The sequence below is a fragment of the Arachis hypogaea genome, chromosome 7 (genome assembly GCF_003086295.3).
Source record: "Arachis hypogaea cultivar Tifrunner chromosome 7, arahy.Tifrunner.gnm2.J5K5, whole genome shotgun sequence".
NCBI lineage: Eukaryota > Viridiplantae > Streptophyta > Magnoliopsida > Fabales > Fabaceae > Arachis > Arachis hypogaea.
Genome location: NC_092042.1, coordinates 12,915,629 through 12,938,696, shown reverse-complemented (window position 1 = coordinate 12,938,696; position 23,068 = coordinate 12,915,629). Strand labels below are relative to the sequence as shown.

General features: G+C 29.4%; 3 protein-coding genes across 3 annotated transcripts; 1 reads left to right on the top strand and 2 right to left on the bottom strand.

The window, feature by feature from the left end:
* The first annotated feature begins 2,421 nt into the window (after positions 1-2,421).
* Positions 2,422-8,265, top strand: LOC112702517 (uncharacterized). The gene is made up of 13 exons (XM_072199145.1): positions 2,422-2,664; positions 3,125-3,207; positions 3,695-3,752; positions 4,011-4,070; positions 4,971-5,100; positions 5,184-5,413; positions 5,542-5,634; positions 5,716-5,787; positions 6,473-6,505; positions 7,176-7,301; positions 7,504-7,560; positions 7,736-7,831; positions 8,035-8,265. Exons 1-13 carry the CDS (start codon positions 2,569-2,571, stop codon positions 8,071-8,073), a joined length of 1,173 nt encoding a protein of 390 aa, XP_072055246.1. The 5' UTR covers positions 2,422-2,568; the 3' UTR covers positions 8,074-8,265.
* Positions 8,266-10,463: 2,198 nt separating this feature from the next.
* On the bottom strand, positions 10,464-11,012 carry LOC140174286 (uncharacterized). The gene has a single exon (XM_072198698.1). The coding sequence runs from the start codon at positions 11,010-11,012 to the stop codon at positions 10,464-10,466; it is 549 nt and encodes a 182-aa protein (XP_072054799.1).
* Positions 11,013-11,303: 291 nt separating this feature from the next.
* LOC112701149 (uncharacterized) lies at positions 11,304-15,474 on the bottom strand. The gene is made up of 10 exons (XM_025751947.1): positions 15,411-15,474; positions 15,218-15,295; positions 14,686-14,719; positions 14,232-14,599; positions 13,907-14,132; positions 13,763-13,863; positions 13,399-13,591; positions 13,030-13,290; positions 12,701-12,879; positions 11,304-11,998 (listed from the first exon to the last, which is right to left on the bottom strand). The coding sequence occupies exons 1-10, from the start codon at positions 15,472-15,474 to the stop codon at positions 11,304-11,306; spliced, it is 2,199 nt and encodes a 732-aa protein (XP_025607732.1).
* Positions 15,475-23,068: the final 7,594 nt, after the last annotated feature.

Genomic DNA, 23,068 nt, shown 5'->3' with positions numbered 1-23,068 from the left:
TATTCCTACAATTAATTTGATTATGAATTGTGTCACTGCTTCTTCCTTATCTATTCTTTGGAATGGGAATCATCTGAATGGCTTTACTCCTAGCCGAGGTCTTAGACAAGGAGACCCTATATCACCCTATCTTTTTGTGTTGTGTATGGAGCGATTGACATGCTTTATTAGTCATCAGGTTGATTTGGGCTTGTGGGAGCCGGTTGCTATTTCCAGAGAGGGACCAAGAATATCCCACTTAATATTTGCGGATGACTTGCTTCTATTCTGTAAAGCTATAAAGAGACAAGTGCAAAATGTGATGTTGGTTTTAGAGACTTTTTGCAAAGCATCTGGGATGAAGATTAATGTGGAGAAGTCTAAAGCGCTTTGCTCCAAGAATGTCTCTGCAATAAGGAAAGAGATTTTCACGGGGTATCCTCTATCAAATTTGTCCAGGACTTGGGCAAGTATCTTGGAGTTACCCTTAGCCATTCTAGGGTGACTCGTTCAGCTTTCAATGGTGTCCTGGATAAGATTCGGAGTAGGCTAGCAAACTGGAAAGGGAGTTTACTCAATCGGGCTGGTAGACTCTGCTTGGTTAATTCTGTTGCAGCCGCTATTCCCACGTACCAGATGCAGGTCTCTATTTTTTCCAAAGGAATCATTAGTAAATTGGAGTCTATGATGAGGAATTTTCTTTGGAAAGGACAAGTTGATGGAAGATGATTGAATCTTGTTAGTTGGAAGATACTGGTTACTCCAAAAAATATGGAGGTTTGAGGATTAGAGATCCTTATTGTGTAAATATTGCTCTTCTTGGGAAGCTAGTTTGCACTTTTTTTCGGCAGCCAAATAAGCTATGGGTCCAATTGTTGGATGCCAAATACCGATCATCTCTATATGACTGTTTTAGTTATCCTAAGAACAAGGACTCTCCCATTTGGAGGTGTCTTTGCAAGGCTTGGGAAGTGTTGAAGGATGGGTTTGCTTGGTGTATTGGATATTTGAAGCAGAATTTTTGGTTTTCTAGCTGGAGAAGAGAAGGACGGTTATCTAATGAGATGGATTATGTTCACATTTCTGATTCGAATCTCCAGATACAGGATATTTGGTCGATTGGTAGGTGGCATTTGGATACTCTTTATTATCCTTTATCTCAAAATCTAAAAGGTAATATTCTCTCTTACAATCTAAATGAACAAGTAGGTTTAGAAGTGGGTTGGTATTAGTGTGGGTCTGCTGCCAAAGTCTATGACTCACGCAATGGTTACTTGTGGTTGTGTAAGCAGTTGTTTGGTTGGGAGGAGCGGGAGAATCGGCTTTGGCTTTGGCGTTAGCTTGTTCCGGAAAAGCATAAGTTTTTGGCTTGGTTGTGTCTTAAGGAGGCTCTTCCTACTGCAAGTTTTCGCTTCAGAAGAGGGATGTCGTCATCGGATAGGTGTCCAAGATGTCTTTCTAACCAAGAATTGGTTTTACATTGTATTCGGAATTGTCCAAAAGCTCAGCTTGTCTGGCATAGGTTGGATATTTCTTGTCATCCTTTGGATTTGAAGAACTGGTTCTTGTATCATAACAAAGAGCATCTGTTTAAGTTCTTTTCGGGACTTTGGTGGATATGGCGAGTAAGGAATAATGACATCTTTAATCATCATGAAATTTGGCCTCCGAAAAAAGTGATTTGTCTGGCATTAACTTCAGAAAAGGAGCTTAGGAATATTTTTGAATTACAACGTATGTCCCTTCCCTATACTCTAAATGGTTTTTGGAATCCCCCATCCATTGGTACTTTTAAGATTAATTATGATGCTAGTTATTTTGGTTCGGGTGATAGTGTTGGTTTTGCTTGTGTTATTAAAGATTGTAATGGGAGTTGGCAAAGGGGGTGTTTGGGAATGATTGAGAGTAATAGTATTCTTCAAGGAGAATTGTTTGCTATTTGGAGATGATATCTCTTAGCTTGGGATTTGGGTCAATGAGATGTTATTCTTGTTACTCAAGATGGTTTTGGGTTTATTGATCCATTAGTGCTTAAAATAAGAGATATCATGCATTGGAATTGGCGTGTTGACTTTCGTTTGATTACGAGAGATACAAACACGGTGGCAGATACTATGGCAAATATGGCGATGAAGTTACAACTTTCGCATGTGGAGCTTCTTTCACCTTGAGAAGAGTTTAAGAGTAGTTTTAAACGGAACTGTCCCTTTATTTAAGCAGTTTCTTGTTTTATTTTTCTTTATTTAGTTTATTTCGGTCAGGAAAAAAAAATCTATGTCACAATTTGTGGATTAGTTGATTAATTTTTTGATATTATGAACTAAAAGGGCCAATTTTACGAGGTTTATTTAGAGTTTTACTTATTATGCATGGTATAAAAGATAAAAATTATTTATAAATGTTTAAATTGCTAGCTCTAAAAAGTAAAAAGTAAAAACCGAAGATGCTTCTCAATTGTTCTTGTTCTCAAGTCTCAACTAAAGTTTGCACTTTTGCCACTCTTACCTCCAAAGTTCAAACCACAAAAACACACAAACATACTGATTATTTTGTTGAAGCTGGTTAATTGCTGCGTCTCTGTTTTCAGTTATGGATCCTGGAACAGCTTTGGAGCTCGTTAAGCACGGCGTCACTCTTCTCTTCCTTGACGTCCCTCAGTACACTCTACTCGGCATCGATACTCAGGTTAACCTAAACCTAAACCAAAATCGACATTCCCTATTTTTTGGTTTGTTGATGTTGGGCAATTCATATAATGTGGATATTCCTAGTTCACAAGAAGTAATTTTATGGTGTATTAGGCTATTAGCTATGCTGAATTACTAGTGCTTCTTTGAGTTGGGAAATGGGGACGAGTAGAGAGATAGATGAAGTGAAATTACCAACTTTTGTGCCTTTTATTCTTTTGTCAAGATTTTTGGATTAAGCGAAGTAGGAAGTGTTGTGCAAATTGATTAGGAGGGTTTAGGAATGCAAAATTTTGCTCCGATTTTGTCACGTATAGTGCAGGAGTGTATTTAATGTTGTATTTTGTTATAGTATCTGAAAATTGAGTGAAACTCAGAAGTTTTTTTGGAAGTAAAATCTGCCTTTATTGGTGCTTTCAAGCATCAAGTCACTCATCATTTTGTTTTATTATGCTCAGATGTTCTCTGTAGGACCTTCTTTTAAGGGTATTAAGATGATTCCTCCAGGAATTCATTTTGTCTACTATAGTTCTTCAACCAGGTTTGCTCATGCTTCTTGATTATCCTGGCCTAATTCTTCTCCAAACCCACCTCTTTTATTTTGTTGGTATATGTTGTAACAATAGGGTTTCTGACACCACTCAATTCTCACCAAAATAGTAAAATACCATTATTAATTGAACCCTTTCCCATCATACTTTGTTGTTTCAAATTAGATAAATAAGAATGGCGGGTATGTCTTTGTTTGTTGATGCAATGCTTTTGTAAGAGTTCCCCCTTCTGTGTGGTTAGTGTCTTATCTTTCCAATTACAATTGTAAATAATGTCCCTTGTTTAAGACTTCTCTATATTGTTAATTTGTTATGTTTTATGACCATTAAATATTATGCATGAGATATTACTTTTTTGTATAATTTTTAGAATAAATCAATAAACGATGCTTCTTTCCTCTGACATGCTTTTTCAATTGTTCGGTGCATTGTTATCTTACTTCGATTTTTTTTTTCTTATATTTTGGCCTCTGGCAGAGAGGGAAAGGAGTTCTCACCAATCATTGGATTCTTCATTGACGTTGGTCCTTCAGAGGTCAGAAAATCAATAGTTCAATCTCAATATCTGTTAAATCATTCAGTTACATTTACATTATTTTTTTTCCATCAGTTTTGTATCAATCCTTTTTCCTTTCTTGTTTGGTCAACTGTCACTGTATCTTGATGCTATAATTTGTACTATACCTATCATTTGACAACAGAATCACTTTTGAGATGGAGCAGTGTAACGATGAATTATAACCTTTTAAAATGTGGAACATTGATTTTCTATATTGGTCTCATGGCCATGCAGGTAATTGTTCGAAAATGGGACAAACAAGAGGAAAGGCTAGTCAAAGTGTCTGAGGAAGAGGTATATGTTTGCTTGACTTTATAAAGACATCAATTCATGTCTAAATTCCGAAATGTGGCAAATAATTATGATTGATATGATTATTTTGAAAGATAGTTGCTTAGTATTTAATTTACACTTTGTTTCTCAACTAAGATCACTTTGAGAAAGTATCCGGAAAACCCATGGATCATTAGATTTACCTTCATAGAACTTCAGCATTCTTATAAAATGTTTTTATCAAATGAAAGTATGCAAACTTTGAGGCAGGTTAACAATGTTTTGAGCTGCCTCATTGATACTTCCAAATCAGTGTCTATTATCTCTATGTCTATGTTTTTTTTTCCCTTGTACTTGTTAAGTCCTACATTGCCATAATAGTCTTTATAAGTGCTTGGCCATCTTTTTTTTTATTGGGTGGAGCTGGGCTTATTATGTTAAGATTAATTTAAATTATTGGTTTGTTCTTGTCTGTTGAAGTATTGTTGAAATGAAAAATGATGGATATCATGCTACAATTTTATGCTAAGGATACTGGTATCTGTGTAAATCAGTGCAATTTTACTTTGTATGTCTTACGCCATTAAAAAGTTTGTATGGTGTTAAACAAGAAAGTAAGAAATATCGCTCAAGTGTGTCAATTCTATTTGTTGAAATCCCTGCACTTCCATGTTTGGGATTTTTTTTCAAATAAACATTTTAAATATTTTATTTACTAGTATAGGTAATTTGGACACAATTGTGTTAATTCTATTTGTTGAAATCCCTGCACTTCCATGTTTGGGATTATTTTATTTACTAGTATAGGTAATTTGGACACTATTACTAGTAAATGCAATATTTAAAATGTTTATTTAAAAAAAATCCTCTATGTTTGGTATTTATTTAACTATTATTTTGTTTTCTCTACTTTTTCTTTAGGAAGAAAGATATATCCAAGCTGTTAAAAATTTGGAGTTTGACAGGCAACTCGGGCCTTACAATCTTAGCCATTATGAAGAGTGGAAGCAATTGTCTAATTTTATTACAAAAAGTGTAATAGAACGACTTGGTATGCTATTTTCCTTACCGAGGTGTTCTTTCTATTGATAAATAGTTCTTTTATATGGTATGAATTTGTTCATTTATGAGTAGAGCCAATTGGAGGGGAAATTACTATTGAATGTGAAAATGATGTGGTAAGAAGCTCAAGTGCTCAAAAAACACCAATGGAGAATGCACTAGACAAGCAGCTTAAGGAAAGTAATTCTGCAACATCTGTTGGCGAGTCTCAGAGGAAGGGCTGTTACTATACATCTATTCCCCGTGTTGTAAAATGCAAGGGGATTAGTGGACAGGAACTTACTTCTTTGAATCTTGACAAGGTAGATATACGGAACTTCTGTTCTACGAAAGTAATTGTGAGAAAAGGGTTATCAGTAATTTAATTAACATTTTTATCCTGTCATTTGCTGACTTTTGCATATGTTTTTCTCTTGGTTTGCGATCACAGACACAATTGTTAGAAACTTTACTGGCGAAAGAATATGGATGTTCTGAAGACTTGCTTCTTGGAGAACTGCAATTTGCATTCATTGCCTTTCTGGTATTTTTATGACTAAACACAATTTCTTTGGAAGTCTAGTGATATTGTCGAAATCAAAATGACATTCTGCAATGCATGCAGATGGGTCAATCACTAGAAGCATTTTTCCAGTGGAAGTCTTTAGTTAGCCTTTTTCTTGGCTGCTCCGAAGCAGTAAGTATGATGTTCCAGTTCTACCTACTCTTAATAGCGCATGCATACACTCTTGTACTTTCTGCACAGGTCTGAAAGTTTCCAGTTCCTTTTTGTATTCCTGTGCTATTTTTCACGAGAAAATGAAATTGAACTGCTGATGCTGAAAACTGGATTTTAAATAAATATAAATGTTCAAAAAACTACGAAATGTCTGAGACTTGCCATTATAGTTTACTTCAACAAACTAGTTATAACTGGTCTTCTGCTTTAATAATTACACCAATCCCATTCTTCTGTCCTGTTTAACAATATGAACATTTAAGTCAAATTGTTCTGTGAAATGTTATATGTCTTCGGTGCCTTGTTTTTCATGTGAGCTGTGTTAGATGCCTCTTCAGTCTTTCAATTTGGGTTGAACCATTTCTTAAGGTCTTCCTTCTACCTCTGAACCCATGGCTTAACATCTGTTGCTGGCATGTTCCTCTCATATTTAGTGGCGTGTTTGAGCTACCCAGTAGATTTGTAAATGATGAGAGTAACCATTTTCTTTTGTACAAATAGTACTATGCTAGTTTTCCCGCTATGAAGATTTTTTTCTGTTTTCTTGGGGGAACACCCCCCCCCCCCCCCCCCCCCCCCGCGGGGGCCCCTTCTCTCCTCTTTTCTTCTTTTGTGGGCATTGACTTTGTGTAACTTGTTGCAGCCTTTCAAGACACGAACTCGACTATTCACAAAGGTAACCTTTATAAATGCATTTATCTTTTTTTTTTAATTAATTCCGTTTTGGTTAAACAAAAGTCCTGGAATTCTGTTAAGTTCACTCTAGATAAAAAATGTGAGATGCAACTTAAATCCGATGTCATATTATTCATCGAACTCTTGTCTATGTTGAAATCAGGACTTTTGGCTTCACATTAATTTTGGGTGTTGGAAGATGAGTGCTAGGGAAAATAAAATAAGATCTGTTGAATTGATATTGTTTATATGCATTTTTGTACTGGATCTGAGAGAGAATTGTGCAGCAAATTGAACTGGTTGTGATGCTTGTATGTATGCAGACAGCAGTCATCGGAAAAGATCTGCAAATCACATACTTAAAATAAGGGGGGGAAAAATAATGATTGGCAAAATTATTCAAGAGTGAAGTGCTCCAAATAATCCAAGTATATTATTGTCCTAATGTTCAGTACATGACAACTTGGACACCTAAATTGATATTGTTTTGGTAGATGGCATAATGTAAAATTTTATTCCATAAGTGGTACATGTTATTGCTTAACTTTTATACAAAAATTCATATAACTGTTTTTGTGTGCCTGTGTTTTTCAAGTTTTGATTTAATGATGGTGTTTAATCCTTATGCCTAACCTCATTTGATTTTTTTCTTTTTCTCACTGTACTTTTAGTTCATAAGAGTCATCTATTATCAACTGAAGTACGGACTACAGAAAGATCGCATTGATGAATCAGGACCATCATTGTTGGATGATTCTTGGCTTTCTGCTGATAGCTTTTTGCACCGTCTCTGCAAGGTATTTTGCTGATGCCACGAACTCCGAAATCTCGTTAAAATTTTGATCCATTACCTATTTATTTTTATCATGTTATACACGAACCAATCTTTCAGTTTATGCTATTTGGTCATTGTCACTCTTATCACGATACAATTTTTATATTGTATGCTTTCCTGAATTCGGTGTAACAAATGGTTTTTGTCTATATTTGGAACTGCAGGATTTCTTCTCATTGTTGGAAGATGGATCAGTCGTAGACGGGGATCTTTTATCTTGGGTATGAACATTGAAACTAGGCCTTCAACATTTTAGTTAAGCTTAACCGTTGTATTTGATTCCAAGTCAACCATATGTTTTGTCGGTCTTAAACTTCGTTCCAGCCTTCCAGCATTTGCTGCTAACTGCAATACTTTTGGTGAGACATACTGAATTATAGTCTCTCTCTCGTGTAGGCAAGAAAATTTAAGGAGCTGTTGGAGAACAATCTAGGGTGGGAGTTCCAGCATGGTAGTGCTATTGACGGAATGTATTTTGAAGAGGACGATGAGGTTAGTTTGAGTCTTGGTTTTTTGTACTCTGCATAATATGTGTAGAAAAATTCTTGAATGGACTCGAGTCTAAAAACTCGTAAAAAAGTTGGTAGGATCCACATATAAGTAAATTTGTGGGGCCCTTTTTTGACAAGATTTGTGATCATGCAAGAATGTCTTTGTCTACTGTTTTTTAATCTTGAATGGTTGTTATTTTGCAGTTTGCTCCTCAAGTTGAGATCATGGGTGATGAGGCTTGAGCTGTTTATTAAAGTGGATCATTAACTCTCAGTTTAGAATACAATGCACTTGGAAATTAAAGCATGAAGTATCATGCTTTTTGTGCCCTATGGCCAAGTTATTGTCATGGTTGATCTCATTCTCACATTGTACAGTTGAACATATGTAAATGCACTTCACCAAACAATAGAAACTCAGCTTAGAGCTTACAAGATTTCACGTGCACTTCCAGCTTCCATTGTGCCTAAAGTCAACGGCACCTAAGGTACAAAGAGAAGAACACAAGAAAATTATGGTGCGTTTTTATTTTCTGTGTTTTCTGTTTTTTGGATTTTTTAATGAAAAAAGTGAAAATAATAAAATTTTGTTTTCTGTTTTCACCTCCTATTTTTATTTTTTTCTTCACAAAATTTAAAAAATAGAAAATAGAAAATGAAAATGAAACCAAATACATTTTTAATTTTCCAGATAATTTTCTAACCGCCATAACACATTTTGCGGAGTTGAAAACCGCTGCAAATCCATAGTGATATTTTCGTTCGGCATTTTTAAATTCCTAAGATATTATATACGTATTTATTATTCTATTTATTTTAAATTTCTTGATATAATTGTAGATAATTTTAAATTGTTAATTATCTTTTGTATTTCTTTGTATATTATTTATTCTCAAATAGTAATTCACCAATTAAACCAATAGCTTGTAAGTTGTGACCTAATAATTCAACCGATTCAGTTAATCAATTTAATTCTGATAACAATGGCACCAGAATGTTGATAATCATCACACTTGCTAAATTAATCTAATTCAAATTGTACTTAAATTTTGATTGATTTAAATGTAGAAACTTGCAACTAAAAATCTTCTAAGTTCATCATACTTCCTTCGGCATATCTAACTTGCAATCCAAATTGATTTTGACATTTTCACACTTTTTAAAAAAAAATTACAGCCATGGCTTCAACCAAAACATCTGTTTATGAAGGAGACAGAACAGAGAAGGCTTTTTCTATTACACAAGTAATTTTGCCACACTTCAACTTTTTTATTAATGATACAATCCTTTATATGGGAGCAAACTTGAGAGATGTTACTATGTTTTATATTTCTCAGATATTTTTAAAGATTTATATATTTGGCTTAAATAAAATTTTGAATTAATGTTATGGGACAGGGTAATACTACTCTTTAATTAATAAATTTTATTGTAAATGTCTTTGGTATTAAGAGTAATATGTTTAAGTCTCTCAAATTATTATATGCATTAATCATTATTATATTTTTGTCATTATATATTATATTAATCAAAATAGTTAACCAAGTAATAAACACGAGTTAAATTATTTCTAAATATGAGTTAAATTTAGAAACTAATATTTGTTGAAAATAGTTATAGAAATTATTCTGATTTATTAAAACCTATACTAATCAAAGTGACTCCTATATCCAGAGATCAAACGAGTGTCAACCCATATGTCTATTGTCATTACATAAATTTTGACTTTGAACTTTGTAACTCTTATTAGATTTTAATTTTTATAAAATTTATGTTTTGATATAGTTTTATAATTCTTGTAACCACGAAAAAAATAAGATAAAGTTTCACAGAAGTTGCATAAAGGAACTCTTTCTAGGCATCCAAGTATCCAACTATAAATGATAATTAAATTTATATGTGAAGAGGATATATAACATATAAGCTTATTAAAACAAAGTTGAATAGTTGATGGATGCATATGCAGGACCCCCAAATGTTTTCAAAAAAAATTCAAATTACGAAATAGCTGCACCTAATGATAAGCTTGCACAATCTTGCAAAGATAATGAGGATTGGTTTATTTATTCATGTTAAATCAAGAAGCTTTGTTTTGAATTAATTAATAAATTAATGCTGTTACAATCATTGTGGTCTTTTCTTCTCCAATAATACAAATTATTGCAGATAAAATTTGAATTTAGTAAATTTTTGGAGTTCGAAAATATAATTATTTTTTCTAATAAGTCCCGTTATCATAATTAACCATACACACTTGAATCATGAGTTTGGTACTCCCAATAGAAAAAAAAAAAAAGAAAATAACCAAAAAAATATTTAAAATTTAGATCCATACTAGTGTATGAACAAAAGTAAAATAATTATTATTTTAAGAAATTTATAAAATTATTATCAAAATCAAAGTTTAACTTAAAAAAAAGTGAGTAATAATTATTTTATATTTTTTAAGGTAAAATAATTATACACTGATACAGAATTTAAAATAAAATTAAAATATTTACATTAGAATACTATTTTTTTAAGATTTCTCTATAAACAACATTGATGGTTAAATTTGCAGACATTCCTACGTGATTCATAAGTAAAATTTTTAAATATCTCTTACTCTTAACTCTTAAAAGTGCCATATATAGTTAGCCATATGTAAAAACTGGTTTGGGCAAGTACAATCCAACATGAGATAAAGTTTGTCTCTGAGACTTATTAATTGTCATGGCAAATGATACTATTATGGAAAATTGTCTTCGTTGGAATCTAATTGGGACGGTTTCATTTGTTGGTACCATATTCATTTTTGGAATCAAAGCAATATGACTAACATGGTTACCCGTTAAGACTTCACATTCTATGACATGATTTCCAAACTTCCTAACTTGTAGCCTTGTACCATTACAAAGACCACTGGATTGGTCAATATTCCTCAGTAATATCACCAGAACACCAACCTTGAGTATTAATTTATGTGAAGGCAAACCAGAGCAATTTATGCTATTCAGTAATTCAGGACCATAGAGATCTAGTTGACTCTCCATATTCCCTTCATCCATACAAATGGAATCCGAACTAAGATATAATTTTTTCCCTCCAGGAATGATAGCCATCAGATGGTTGTTGACCTCTTCAACGATGTCTAGTGTAGGAGCCAGTATAGTTCTTGCTTTGAAAAAATATTTTGAGGGCATGTTTTTCAAAATATTTGGATAAGAAAAATGAACCGACTCATCAAAGGCCTAGTCCAAAGAAGGAATAACAATATCTCCTGGAAGACATATCTCAGATTCACCATCCATATTGTCACCTATTAGACCATCACCAACTTTCAATAACTACTCACCAAATTGCTCTGTCTCATCTTGATCTGAAGCAGTCGTCCCTACAGAGAGTCTCATATTTTTTGTTAGTTTGAGCACCTGACAAAACTTTCAAAGGTAAGACGAATTCACGATTGAATGAACGATATCTTGTCTCGATCCTCATGGAATGACAGAAAGAATTTGTCTAAAGTCTCTACCTAGAACAACCACTTTTTCTCCAAAGGGCAAATCTTTGCTATATATTGGAGAACACCTCATGATATCACCCAAGCATTTATCAAGCGCTTCATAGCAGTACTTACTAACCATTGGAGCCTCATCCCAAATTATAAGTTTGGCTTTCAACAGCAACATTGCTTGAGGAGAACCAGGTTTGATGTTACATACAGAATCCTCAGTTATATTCAGCGGTATTTTGAACCCTGAGTGTGCCATTCTTCCATTGGGAAGAAGTAAAGATGCAATACCACTCGAAGCAACGTTTAATACTATATCACCCCTCAAGTGAATCTCAGCAGACATAAGGTTCCAGAGAAATATTTTTCCAGTACTCCCATGACCATACACAAAGAAAAAGCCCCATTCATCACAATACACAGCTATAATAATTTTATCGAATGCATATCTCTGCTCAGGTGTTGTGATGGCTAACATGTCTGAGACATTTTTATTTGAATCATCCTTATTAAAGTTTATCTCTTCCCTAATAACCCTTTCGGTTAACAAAGAACTATCAACTTCAGTTGCTAAAGGCATAGGAGGATAGTCTTTCAAGGTTTTACCATAGGAATGTAAGATCTTATCTATATCCATTAAGCACAACTGCTTAATCTCATCATTTGATATTGTTAACTCTGCATATTATACGATACTGTAAAATTCAATCAAACTAAAAATGATCAATAAGGAAAAACTTTTATCATTGTAATTAATAAAAACTCACTGCTCATGTTCATCACGGCTCTCTGTCGATACGAAATATCATCTGAGAGTTCATGTCAACATCTATCCCAGACATGTTCTGGTCTTGAGATATTGTTGGATGTTAATAGAATGACAAATAACCTCCTAATATATGATCCTAAGGTTCATGAGCTTGCTTCCTTAATTGCATCAATGAATTCTTCGTCATCTTGCAAGAGACTAAGGGCGAAGCATGCATCTCTATACGTAGCATAAATTGTTCTTCCTACTGTTCTTATATCTCGAAAACTCATACATCCTCTCTGAGTATTCAAGAGAAGTCGTTGATAATATTCTTCGGTATTTGCTGCAAAAAATTGGTTAAAATCCAACTTTTAAGTTGTTAAATGGATTAAGTTTCGCTATTTTAATTATTATGTAGCTACACATCCGCATAAGAATAATTTTCATAAAAAATATAGAAAAATAAAAAATTGTATAATCTATAGATTATAACTGTTGAAAGTTATTTGAACACTTATTTTCTAGTGTAGATAAATCGAATAAAATGGACGTGAGGTACAGGCTGTTAAGATTTTAAATTTAAATCATTAAATAAGTAAGATCAAAATTGAATATAAACTCGTCATTACCTGCAGGTACATGAGTAAACCTTCCAATTGCGAAGTCTTTCTTTCGAGGAAACCACTTTGAAGAATTGTCCTTCCAAACAAACTTGGTTGAAAACTCAGCATAAGTCAGACTTCGAGCATAGGGATATGACATGTTCGCCGCCATCCATCCCAAAAATATGGACTTATGAAATATTGCTCTTTCGACAATATCATTCACATTAGAAGTTTCACCATAAACCACAGGTTGCTCATCCTCCAAATGGAATGGAAGTCTAATCACAAATGGTTCTTTCTCTTGGATTTTGTATCCAAATAGACGTCAGACTGCCTCACATGTCGAAATATACCTATAATCGTAGTAATTCCTAATTTTGTCAACATCTTGTGTGGCTTCTGATGGATCACCAGCATTGTATAGAGTAGCTGTTATGCGGTCATTACCTTTGTGTACATACTTAAACATATACTTAATAGAACTTGCTTGGCATGTGTATTCCACATTTATGTGGCACCCGAACTTGAGCAACAATTTTGGATTATACGGAATAATGAACTTATTGTCTAGTACACATTCCCTTTCTTTCACTGTTTGACCGTTATCAGTACGCCTATATTTGAAAAATTCGGCCTCATCAATGAGTGTTCATTGTCTAAACTCTTTAGGATAGAACTTTGAACAGGATCCATTCTTCATGCAAGGTGAATTCTTATTGTACGGACCACATGGACCATGTACCATGTAATTTTGAACAGCTCCATGTAGATTTGGCCTTTCATTTTCATCAGGAATTTCAGCTGTTATATGTTTGTCTATGTCATCTGGTGTTTGTGGCTTGAAATCGTTACTTATGAATAAAAGGATATGTGCATGCGGAAGCCCTCTCTTTTGAAACTCTACAGTGCAAATGTCTGAAAATTGAAAAAGACAAATGAGCAAAGCATTATAACATAAGATTTTAATAAAGCGTTGCATAAGCACAGACTTACATCCCAAAATTTTGCCAAAGATTTTTTCCTCTTTCAGGTCATCAATCAAACCATCAAACTTGATCTTGAAAACTCAACACAATATATCAGAACGGTCTTCTGTTTTCAATCCAATGGAAGTCACTTCTCTTTTTATCTCATCCCATTCAGCGTTACAGGTCATGGTGATAAAATAGCTTGAATATCCTGCATATCTGCAAATTACAAAATGCATCTTTACAATTATTGATCATATACCTAAGTCCACCGGTAAAAGTACTGGGAAGAATGATTCTTTTGCCAAGCCTTGTAGCATCTACATCCTCGTTTATAAGATTTTCATGCAGAAATTTGTATTTATCAACCCTCAACTGTGGTTGTTTACACCTAAAGAATTGTAACCTCTCTGATTCCACCATTGTGTAGGCATCTAACAGAAACTGTTGGAATAATCTCTTTGATCTCAGAATTAACAGAGATTCACCTGTCCTTTTTTGTAGTCGAAAATCAAAGAATTGTCACAAAGTGATTGTTTTATTTTTCTTTGTAGGCCTAGCGGAGATAGAATCTGATGTTGCAATACCCAAATGAAATCCATCCTCTCCATACGGAAACAACAATGGATATTGCAAGGCTAAATAAGATGGATGAAAAACATCAATCCGCTGGAGCTTTCTAGATTGACTCTCTATAATAACATCTCTATCTTTGCTAAGTTGTTCGACATCGCCAACAATCAATGCAACCACTTCAGATATAGATGACAAGTTATATGTCCTACCATCTGTAGTCCTTTTACTAATCAACTTAAACTTTATGTTTGTGCAATTTTCCTGTTGGTACCTATCTCTTGTATAGCAAAAATTCTTTGCCAAACTATTATATTTTTCTAGCATGTTTCTTAATATTGCCACAATTTTCCTATCCCGCTCATTTATAGCTTCATTGGAACTGCAAAAAAAAATAATAAAATTTATGTTATTTTTTCTCACAGATAAGAAATAACTAAAAAATTTGACTGGTTGCATGAAAATTACCGAAGTGTGCCTATTCGATTATCAATCTCATTTTCTGTGTCATAGATATATAGCTGAGAAATATTGGTCGCAAATTATCAGGAGGAAGTAAGCTACCAATGCTATGGTAGTTTTGACCCCCCAAGCTTAAAATTGGAGGAGCAATCCCATCGGTCAATTTTTTTTGCCATTGATGTAAAACAAAACATTGAATTTAATATCCTTATATTTTTTAGGAAATAAATACTTCTTTGATCTCCTCCAGTATGAAGCTGAATGAGCTCATCAGGAGGTACAGAAAGTAGAGGAAGCTCAATCTTTCCTTCTATACAACATAATGAAAACTTTGGTTGAGGTAACTGTTTGAATTTAGCAAGCCTTTCTCCAGAACACATCCATGCATTACAGTGTTGACATTGATAAATAAGATTTCCTATATCCCAGACATTTGTCGAATGAACTCTCTTTAGATACTCAGTTGTCATACCGATGCAATTTAGTCCATGATGTACACAAAGATGCAAATAAACATACAGATAAAATTTTTACATACTGTTTAAAATTTCTGAGGATGGTATAAAATTATCTTCCATATCCACATCCAACATTGAATCATCATAACCATTCAAAACTACAATAAATAAAAATTATAAAAAATACAAACATATATGTTGATGTATTACTAATATATAATTCATATCTCTTGCAAACTACAAACTTAAATTCTTGATATAATGAGAAATTACCTTCATCATTAACAAAAGGGTCAACATTTTGGCCACTTTGTGTGTCACCGCTTGGTGGGTGCATCTTAACAGTCAATAAATTTATATCTTCATAAAGTTGTGCCAAATTAATAGCCACCGAAACAACAACAGAGGAAGATTATTTTTTTTGCACTCCAATTATAGTAAAACTTCTTTACAAAAAGTTCAACTTATATTCAATTAAATGTTAGATACTATAGGAAAGAAAAGAATATAATAATGATTATCATCTTTTCTAAATTACCTTTCTGTTAGGCACGATATGTGGAAACCGCAGTGTGATACAAGCTGATTTTGCGGAACGACTTCTGTTAGATTATTGGCGGGTTCTTGTATACTGGAGTATGCTAGAATTATAATAAATCTATGTTATATGAATGATTTCCAATGAAGTATACTTTTTGTTAAATATTGGTGTATGAATCATTTGGTAATCATTGATTATACGTACTATTTATTAACACGGACAGTGGAGTTCTTGTCAATGAGGGATCCGTCCGTAGAGTCAAAGATTTAGATCTTATCTCTGATGTAGAATGTCTTTTGTAATTAGAAGTATTTTCCTGTCCAATTCCATGCGAGGCACAGTGTGCACCATACATAAATAGTTGCTTTCTTATGAATGAGTAATGAGAAATATATAGAAAATTTTCGTCATTAAACTGATATAAATTAAATTTAGATAAATATGAGTCAATTACAATGAGAAAAATATCACCTTTATCTTCACTGGATTGTAAACTGAGAATATTAGATGAGATACCAGTTTCTCGACACACTATTCTTTGACTTGTAGTAATATAATGCACATTTTTATGTACGTCAAAATTTGTATTATTGTTGTTCTTCGACACTATTAAGTCAAGAAAAATAAATGAAAAACAAATAATAATTATTCAATTAACTAATCTCGTATTTGATTTTATACAATTTTAGTAGTATACTTTCGTAGTTAAAATTTTTTTTGTATTGGTTTAGTTTTATTGAATTTTTTTTTAAATTATTAAACTAAATCAATGAATATCTATATCATATTATTTAAAATATACCCAGTCATGACTTAAAAATAAATACAATTCAATTTAAATAATAAATAAAACTCTGAATTTAAATATAATTTTAAAATTTTAATTTATTTAAATCGAATTAAATAGATCTACACAAAAGTATCAAATTTTATATTTTTTCAATTAGTATAAAGTTTTATGTATTAATTTAGATTAAATAGTATATTATTTTAAATTATGACAGAGTATATCTTAAATAATATTAAATAATTAATTAACCTAAATAGTACATGAAGATTTAAAAATTGCATAGTTTTTATGTAATTTATAGCTTATTAAATATGAACTTAAAAAAATTATAAAGATGAATAGCTATTTACAGTTTTTCAAATTAAAATATTTAAAAAATTATGTATAGTACAAACTATTTCGTTAATATTCTCAATAATGATGATAGTTTAAACTGTATTTCTCATAAAAAAATAGAAATTAAAAAAGTTTCACAAGAATACTTATCAGAAGCACAAAAAAAAGCAGACTCATTATCATCAAGTCTTTTTTGTTTTCTTGGCAAAATTATCCTTCGTCTTAACCTTGCAACTTTGGATTGTGTGATTGGAGTGGGATACATTATCGTTGTTAAGTCACTTATCTACAATGTACTTCTCCCACAATAATGGGCTACGAATACAAATTTTCAAATTTTAATACTTATCTTGAAGTCAAATTTTAAATATCCATTAACTTACAATATTGATTATTTATTGATTAATTGATGAGGTATCATTTTTTACTTAAAAAGTAAAACATCTTAATTTTTAAATATGTAAAAATATATTAACAATGACTTTTAATTCACAAATTAATAATCTAATTAAAAGGTGTATATATATAAGCCAAACCATCTTAAATATAGCTGTCTTAAGCAAATTAATTTTTATATTATATATTATTAAATAATTAATTAAAAATATACACTCATGCACAACAATTTTTAAATTTGAATTTAGAAGTGATTAATAAATCATATTTTTTTAATCAATGTATAACAAAAAAATTAGTTAAGGACAAAATATTTAACATAGAATAATTTTAGTCATTTAAAATTTAAATATTAAAAATTGGATTACGTATTAAAAATTAAATACAACTTTGTGGTATGTTTTAATAATAATAATAATAATAATAATAATAATAATAATAATAATAATAATAATATACTTTTAAAAGGTAGTACTACATATTCTCCGTGACATGTAATTTTTAAATTTATTTTATAAATAATAAAATAATTTTTTTGGATAATTAAATTAAGTGAATAATAAAAATTAGTATCCAAATTAACAAACTTTAATTTATTTGATAAAAGAAAATAAAACTTACATAAAACATAGTGTATTGTGTAGTAACAGCACTTTTAGAAATTACATAATAGTCTTATTTTTTTTCAAATATTTAACAACTACACAAATATTATTTATTTTCAATTACTAAGCTGATAAGTTTATAACATGTGAACAGTAAAAAAAATTGTAAAGAAGTTGAACAAAATAAAATGAAAACACTAATCAATAGAAGACTAATCGACACTTAAAAAATTTATTTGAAATGAAAGAAATAAATAAAACTTATATAAAGATGTGGTGCAATGTGCACCAGTAACACCTTCAAAAAATATCTAATAATCAAATACTAAATATAATAATTATATGTAATTGTAGAGTTCTTATACAGAGCTATTGTATTTTGGAACTTTGAGTTAGGCTAAAATTTTAATATGTATATATTATAATTTGTTGGAAAGAATCAAAAAAATTATTTTATTTTAAATCAAAAGTTTTCTTTTTTGAATGAAATAAAAAAATTTTATTTACAGAGTCATAAATATAATGTAACCTACTTTATTGAGGCATAACAGTATATATACAACATCAACACCCTAATAATCACTCTCATTCAGTAACTACTCTCATTTAATAATTTTTGTTATTTGATAATTTAACGTTCAATGACTAATTAATAATAAATTAAAAGCACTTATTATTATTGTTATTATTATTATTTTATTTTGAAAAAATTCATATACTAATTTTTATTTGCGGATTTTGAGTTTTAGGTTGAAGAATTTAGAATATGAATAATATATATCGGTGTCATGTTATGATTGTTTAAAATTTGTGCCATCTTCTTCGTGAACCACTCATATTTCAACAAATCGGTGGTCATCTCATTCTTTTATTGTTGTTTTCTAAACCAGAAATCATACGCAGCAAATTTAAGATAGTTTTATCCCATTCATATGCCTTTTTTATGAGCTTAAATTATTAGAAAAAATAATTTTATAACATAGTATAATATTTTTTATAATTTAAAATTTGAGACTTTGATTTTTATTGACTCCAAAAAAATATTGCAACACAAGACAAATAAAAAAATATACAAAATTTAGACAAAATAAAAAAAATACGTGAAAACACGTATTAAAAATAGGATCAATTGTACGATAAAATTAATTATATGGGTCGCATGCAATTTGGGATTAGGGTTTTAAATTACATATATTAATCAATTAACTCATAAAAATAAAAAAAATACTGTATGAAATTTAAATTATTTTTGTATTAATTTTTATATAAAATACCCATAATCATTATAATTATTTAGGAGTTGCATATAATTTGAATCTTATGAATCAATTTATTACATATTTGTTTTGATTGAAAGAGCAACAATTTATACTGCTTTGTAAATTCTTCTATAATTTTATCTAGTATCAATAAAATTTCACTATCACCGATTTAAAAAAAAATTAAAATCTAAAACGATGGTTAAAAATAAATAAAGAGGATAGATTTAATTCTTCTATAATTATATGCGTTTTTTTTGTTTGCGTTTTTATCACAATCCACAAGTTTTATGTTTCATAAATTAACGTTAATTCATATATAGTATATAAATAAATTTAATTAGAATAAATAATAATTTATTTAGTTTATTTTAGACTTTATAAATGAAAAGACTAATTTACTAATATAACAAATTATAATTAATGTAGTATAATTAATTAAGTAATATAAATTATAATAAATTATATTAATTATATTAATATTGAAATATCTAATTAAATCAATTAGTTGATATAATTAAGTTAGTATTAAATTGTATTAAATGAGTTAAAACAATTAAATCAGGAAACACTCTCTGAAGCATGCCACGTCAGCTTTATCATTAAGTGTAGACATCCGATTTTTATATAATAGAATAGATTAGAAAGGGTAAGAGAAAGCAGTAGAAAAAAGGTTTGTGTGTATTCAAGTTGTGTAAAATGATACAATATAGAAGGGTATTTATAGGTGCTAAGAGAATCGAAATAATAAAGACGTAATATCCTATAATAAATATTTAGATATGTTAAATAATGCTAATTGATATAATTGATCTTAATTATACTCTAACAATTATATTCAATTAATTGATATACATAATATTAAATTGTGTGATACTTAAATATCTCAATTAGTTGATATAATTAATCCACCGTAATGAATTGTATTTAATGAGTTAAAAGAAATAAATCAGAAAACATTCTAAGAAACATGCCACGTCAACTTTATCATTAAGTAGAAAAATTCAATTTTTATATAATAGAATAAATAGAATAGATAGATATCTCATTATTCGTTATTTTAACTTATTTATTATTTTTTTTATATTTACCACTCAATATATTAAAATACTTATATATCTAAATAAGAATTACATAGATACTTAATTAAAAGAGCATTTAATTTTTTTAAATATAATAACAGTTTTAATTTCTTTGATTTTTTTTACATTTTTTGTTTGTTTTTTAAATAAAAGACAAGCCTATAGCAAAAAAAAGAAGAGATTGTAGTATTTATTGAAGAGGGAAAAAACAAATATAATTGAAATTCATACATTTAAAATGTGTTTAAACTTTGAAAAATGAGATGAGACATGAGAACCCACAGACACTTGGTTTCAATGAATCTGTTTACACCATTCAACTCAGTGTTCTTTAGCTTTCTATTTTCTTCTCTTCTATTTCATATGAATTTATCAGTGCCAAATATGCATCACATAGAGTATTTTTTAACTCTATCCTAATCCATATATTATCTTTGCCAAACAAAATATAAAAGAAAAAAAAGATAGTAAATAAATTAAAGTTATTATTATTTAAAGAGACAGTAAATATATTAGTATTTTTGTATTTTAAATTAATTAAGATCTAAATGAAAGATAACATTAATTTTAAAAAGTTAAATTAAAATTAACTCAAACATTGATATTTAAATTATAAAAAAATTGATTTTCATATTTTATAAAATATTATACTGGCGGTAATTGTAAATATGACGCTACTGAGAATTAAATAAAGTAACACAGATAAAATAAATAAAAAAAATAAAAAATAACTTAATTTTGTATAAAATTTACCTATGAAATTATGTACCAAAAAATGAATTTAATTTTAGTATATTAATAATAAATTTTTTTTTATATAATCATTCAATTCAATTAGATTTATCTATTTAGATCATTATTGAAAAATAAATTTAAGATACCAACATACAATTACTTTAAATTAAGCAATAATTATCAATACTATATAAGGAACACACTATTCTACTAAGAATGATTGCCATAAGGAATAATTTTCTAATTTTCTATACTAATATTAGAAAGTTTATATAATACTATATAATAATATTATCATTATAATACTATATGATATCAAAAAAAAAAAATCACTGTGCTAATATAATATTATCAATATTATATAAATCATCTTTGTATTTATTTTTCTGTGCGTATATAATATTTAATTAACACATTAAGACATATATAATATTTTGTTAATATATATAATATAAAGTGATTTACAAATTATTATTAATTCATATATAATGTATAATTAAATTTAATGAATTCAATTAGAATAAATAATAAATTATTTATTTTATTTTAAACTTTATAAATAAATTAATTAATTAACTAATATAACAAATTACAATTAATGTAGTAAAATTAATTAAGTAATATATATTATAATAAATTATATTAATATTTAAATATCTAATCAAATCAATTAGCTGATATAATTAAATCATGGTAATAAATTGTATTGAATGAATTAAAATAATTAAATCGGGAAACACTCTCCGAAACATACCACGTCAGCTCCATCATTAAGTGCAGACATCCGATTTTTATATAATAGAATAGATAGAATTAAAAGGAAAAAAAATTAAAAAAATGTCCAATTGTGCCTAAAGTCAAAGTCAAAAGCACCTAAGGTAGAAAGAAAATAAAACCAAAAAAAATTTTAGATAACCCATTTTTCTTTCTTGTGGTGTGGGACTCAGTTATGCAGTGCTTCTTAAATTGAGATATTATTTCAGGTTTTAAGCATGCATGATAAACATTTATAGTGTAGAGATTATTAAGTAGTTTGATATAACACTTCAAAAGATTTTAAAATAGATATAATTTGAACATTTTTAGTGTATTGTTATGTCCATAGATCTCCAGAAGCTAATAATGCATGCCAATGATTGATGGACAAGCACTACAAGCAATAAGCAAAAAAATAATCCTTGACTTTCCTGTGCCAGGCAATGAGTTATTGGGTATAATTAAGAGTAGCAAATTGAAATCTTGAAGCTAGTGGTAATTATTAAATGGTTAAAAAGATTTTTTTTTCTTGTCATCATGAATGGTTAAAGATTAATTCTCTATTTAGTTATCAAAAAGATCAATAAAAGGATTTTGATATGCAAGTGTCTTGTTTTAATACCAAAAAACATAAAATCTCTTTATTAGATTAAAAAAATATATTTTATATATATTTTTAATATATTAAATCTACCAAAAGTTCATTATTCTTAGTTTTTTTTTCTGAGTTAATTCTAAAAGACATACTAAATAAATAAGTCATTTTTACAACCGTTTAATCAACTTATTCTGTTTTTTTCTTATGTTTCTTTTTTTTTGTTATTAAATATTAAATTGATTAATTTAATTAAATTTAATTACTAAAATTACTTGATCATACCGAATCTAAAAAAAAGGGGACACTTCATGAATCATAAAAAGTATCTCATAATTGTACTTCTAATAATAGGCTAATGTTTGTATTTTTTCCTTTTTTTTTTGAATTTGTTTCTTGGGTCTTGATTAGTGTTTGTTCTTAATTAAATATACATATTGCCAAAGTCAAGCATGTTAAAGTGTAAATGATTCCTTCTTGATGGAATGGTAACAGCAGGGACAAATCCAAGAATCTAACTATGGAAGAGGGGTCGAAAATTAAAATTTTGTATAATCAAATATAATGTTATATATTTAATAATAGATATAATTATAATTAGTTTTTTAATTAAAAAATTAATAAATACTTGTCAAATAAAAGAATTATCTCAGTCTTTATAATTCTTTTATAATTTTTTATAATTTTACATCTAATAAAATATAAAATTATCTATTTTTAAATATTTTATTAATTAATTTACTTTAGTAAGTATTTATGTGCTGCAAATTTAATTTTTATGTTTTATATCATTATAAAATATGACATAAAATAATATAAATTAATCTCACTAATAA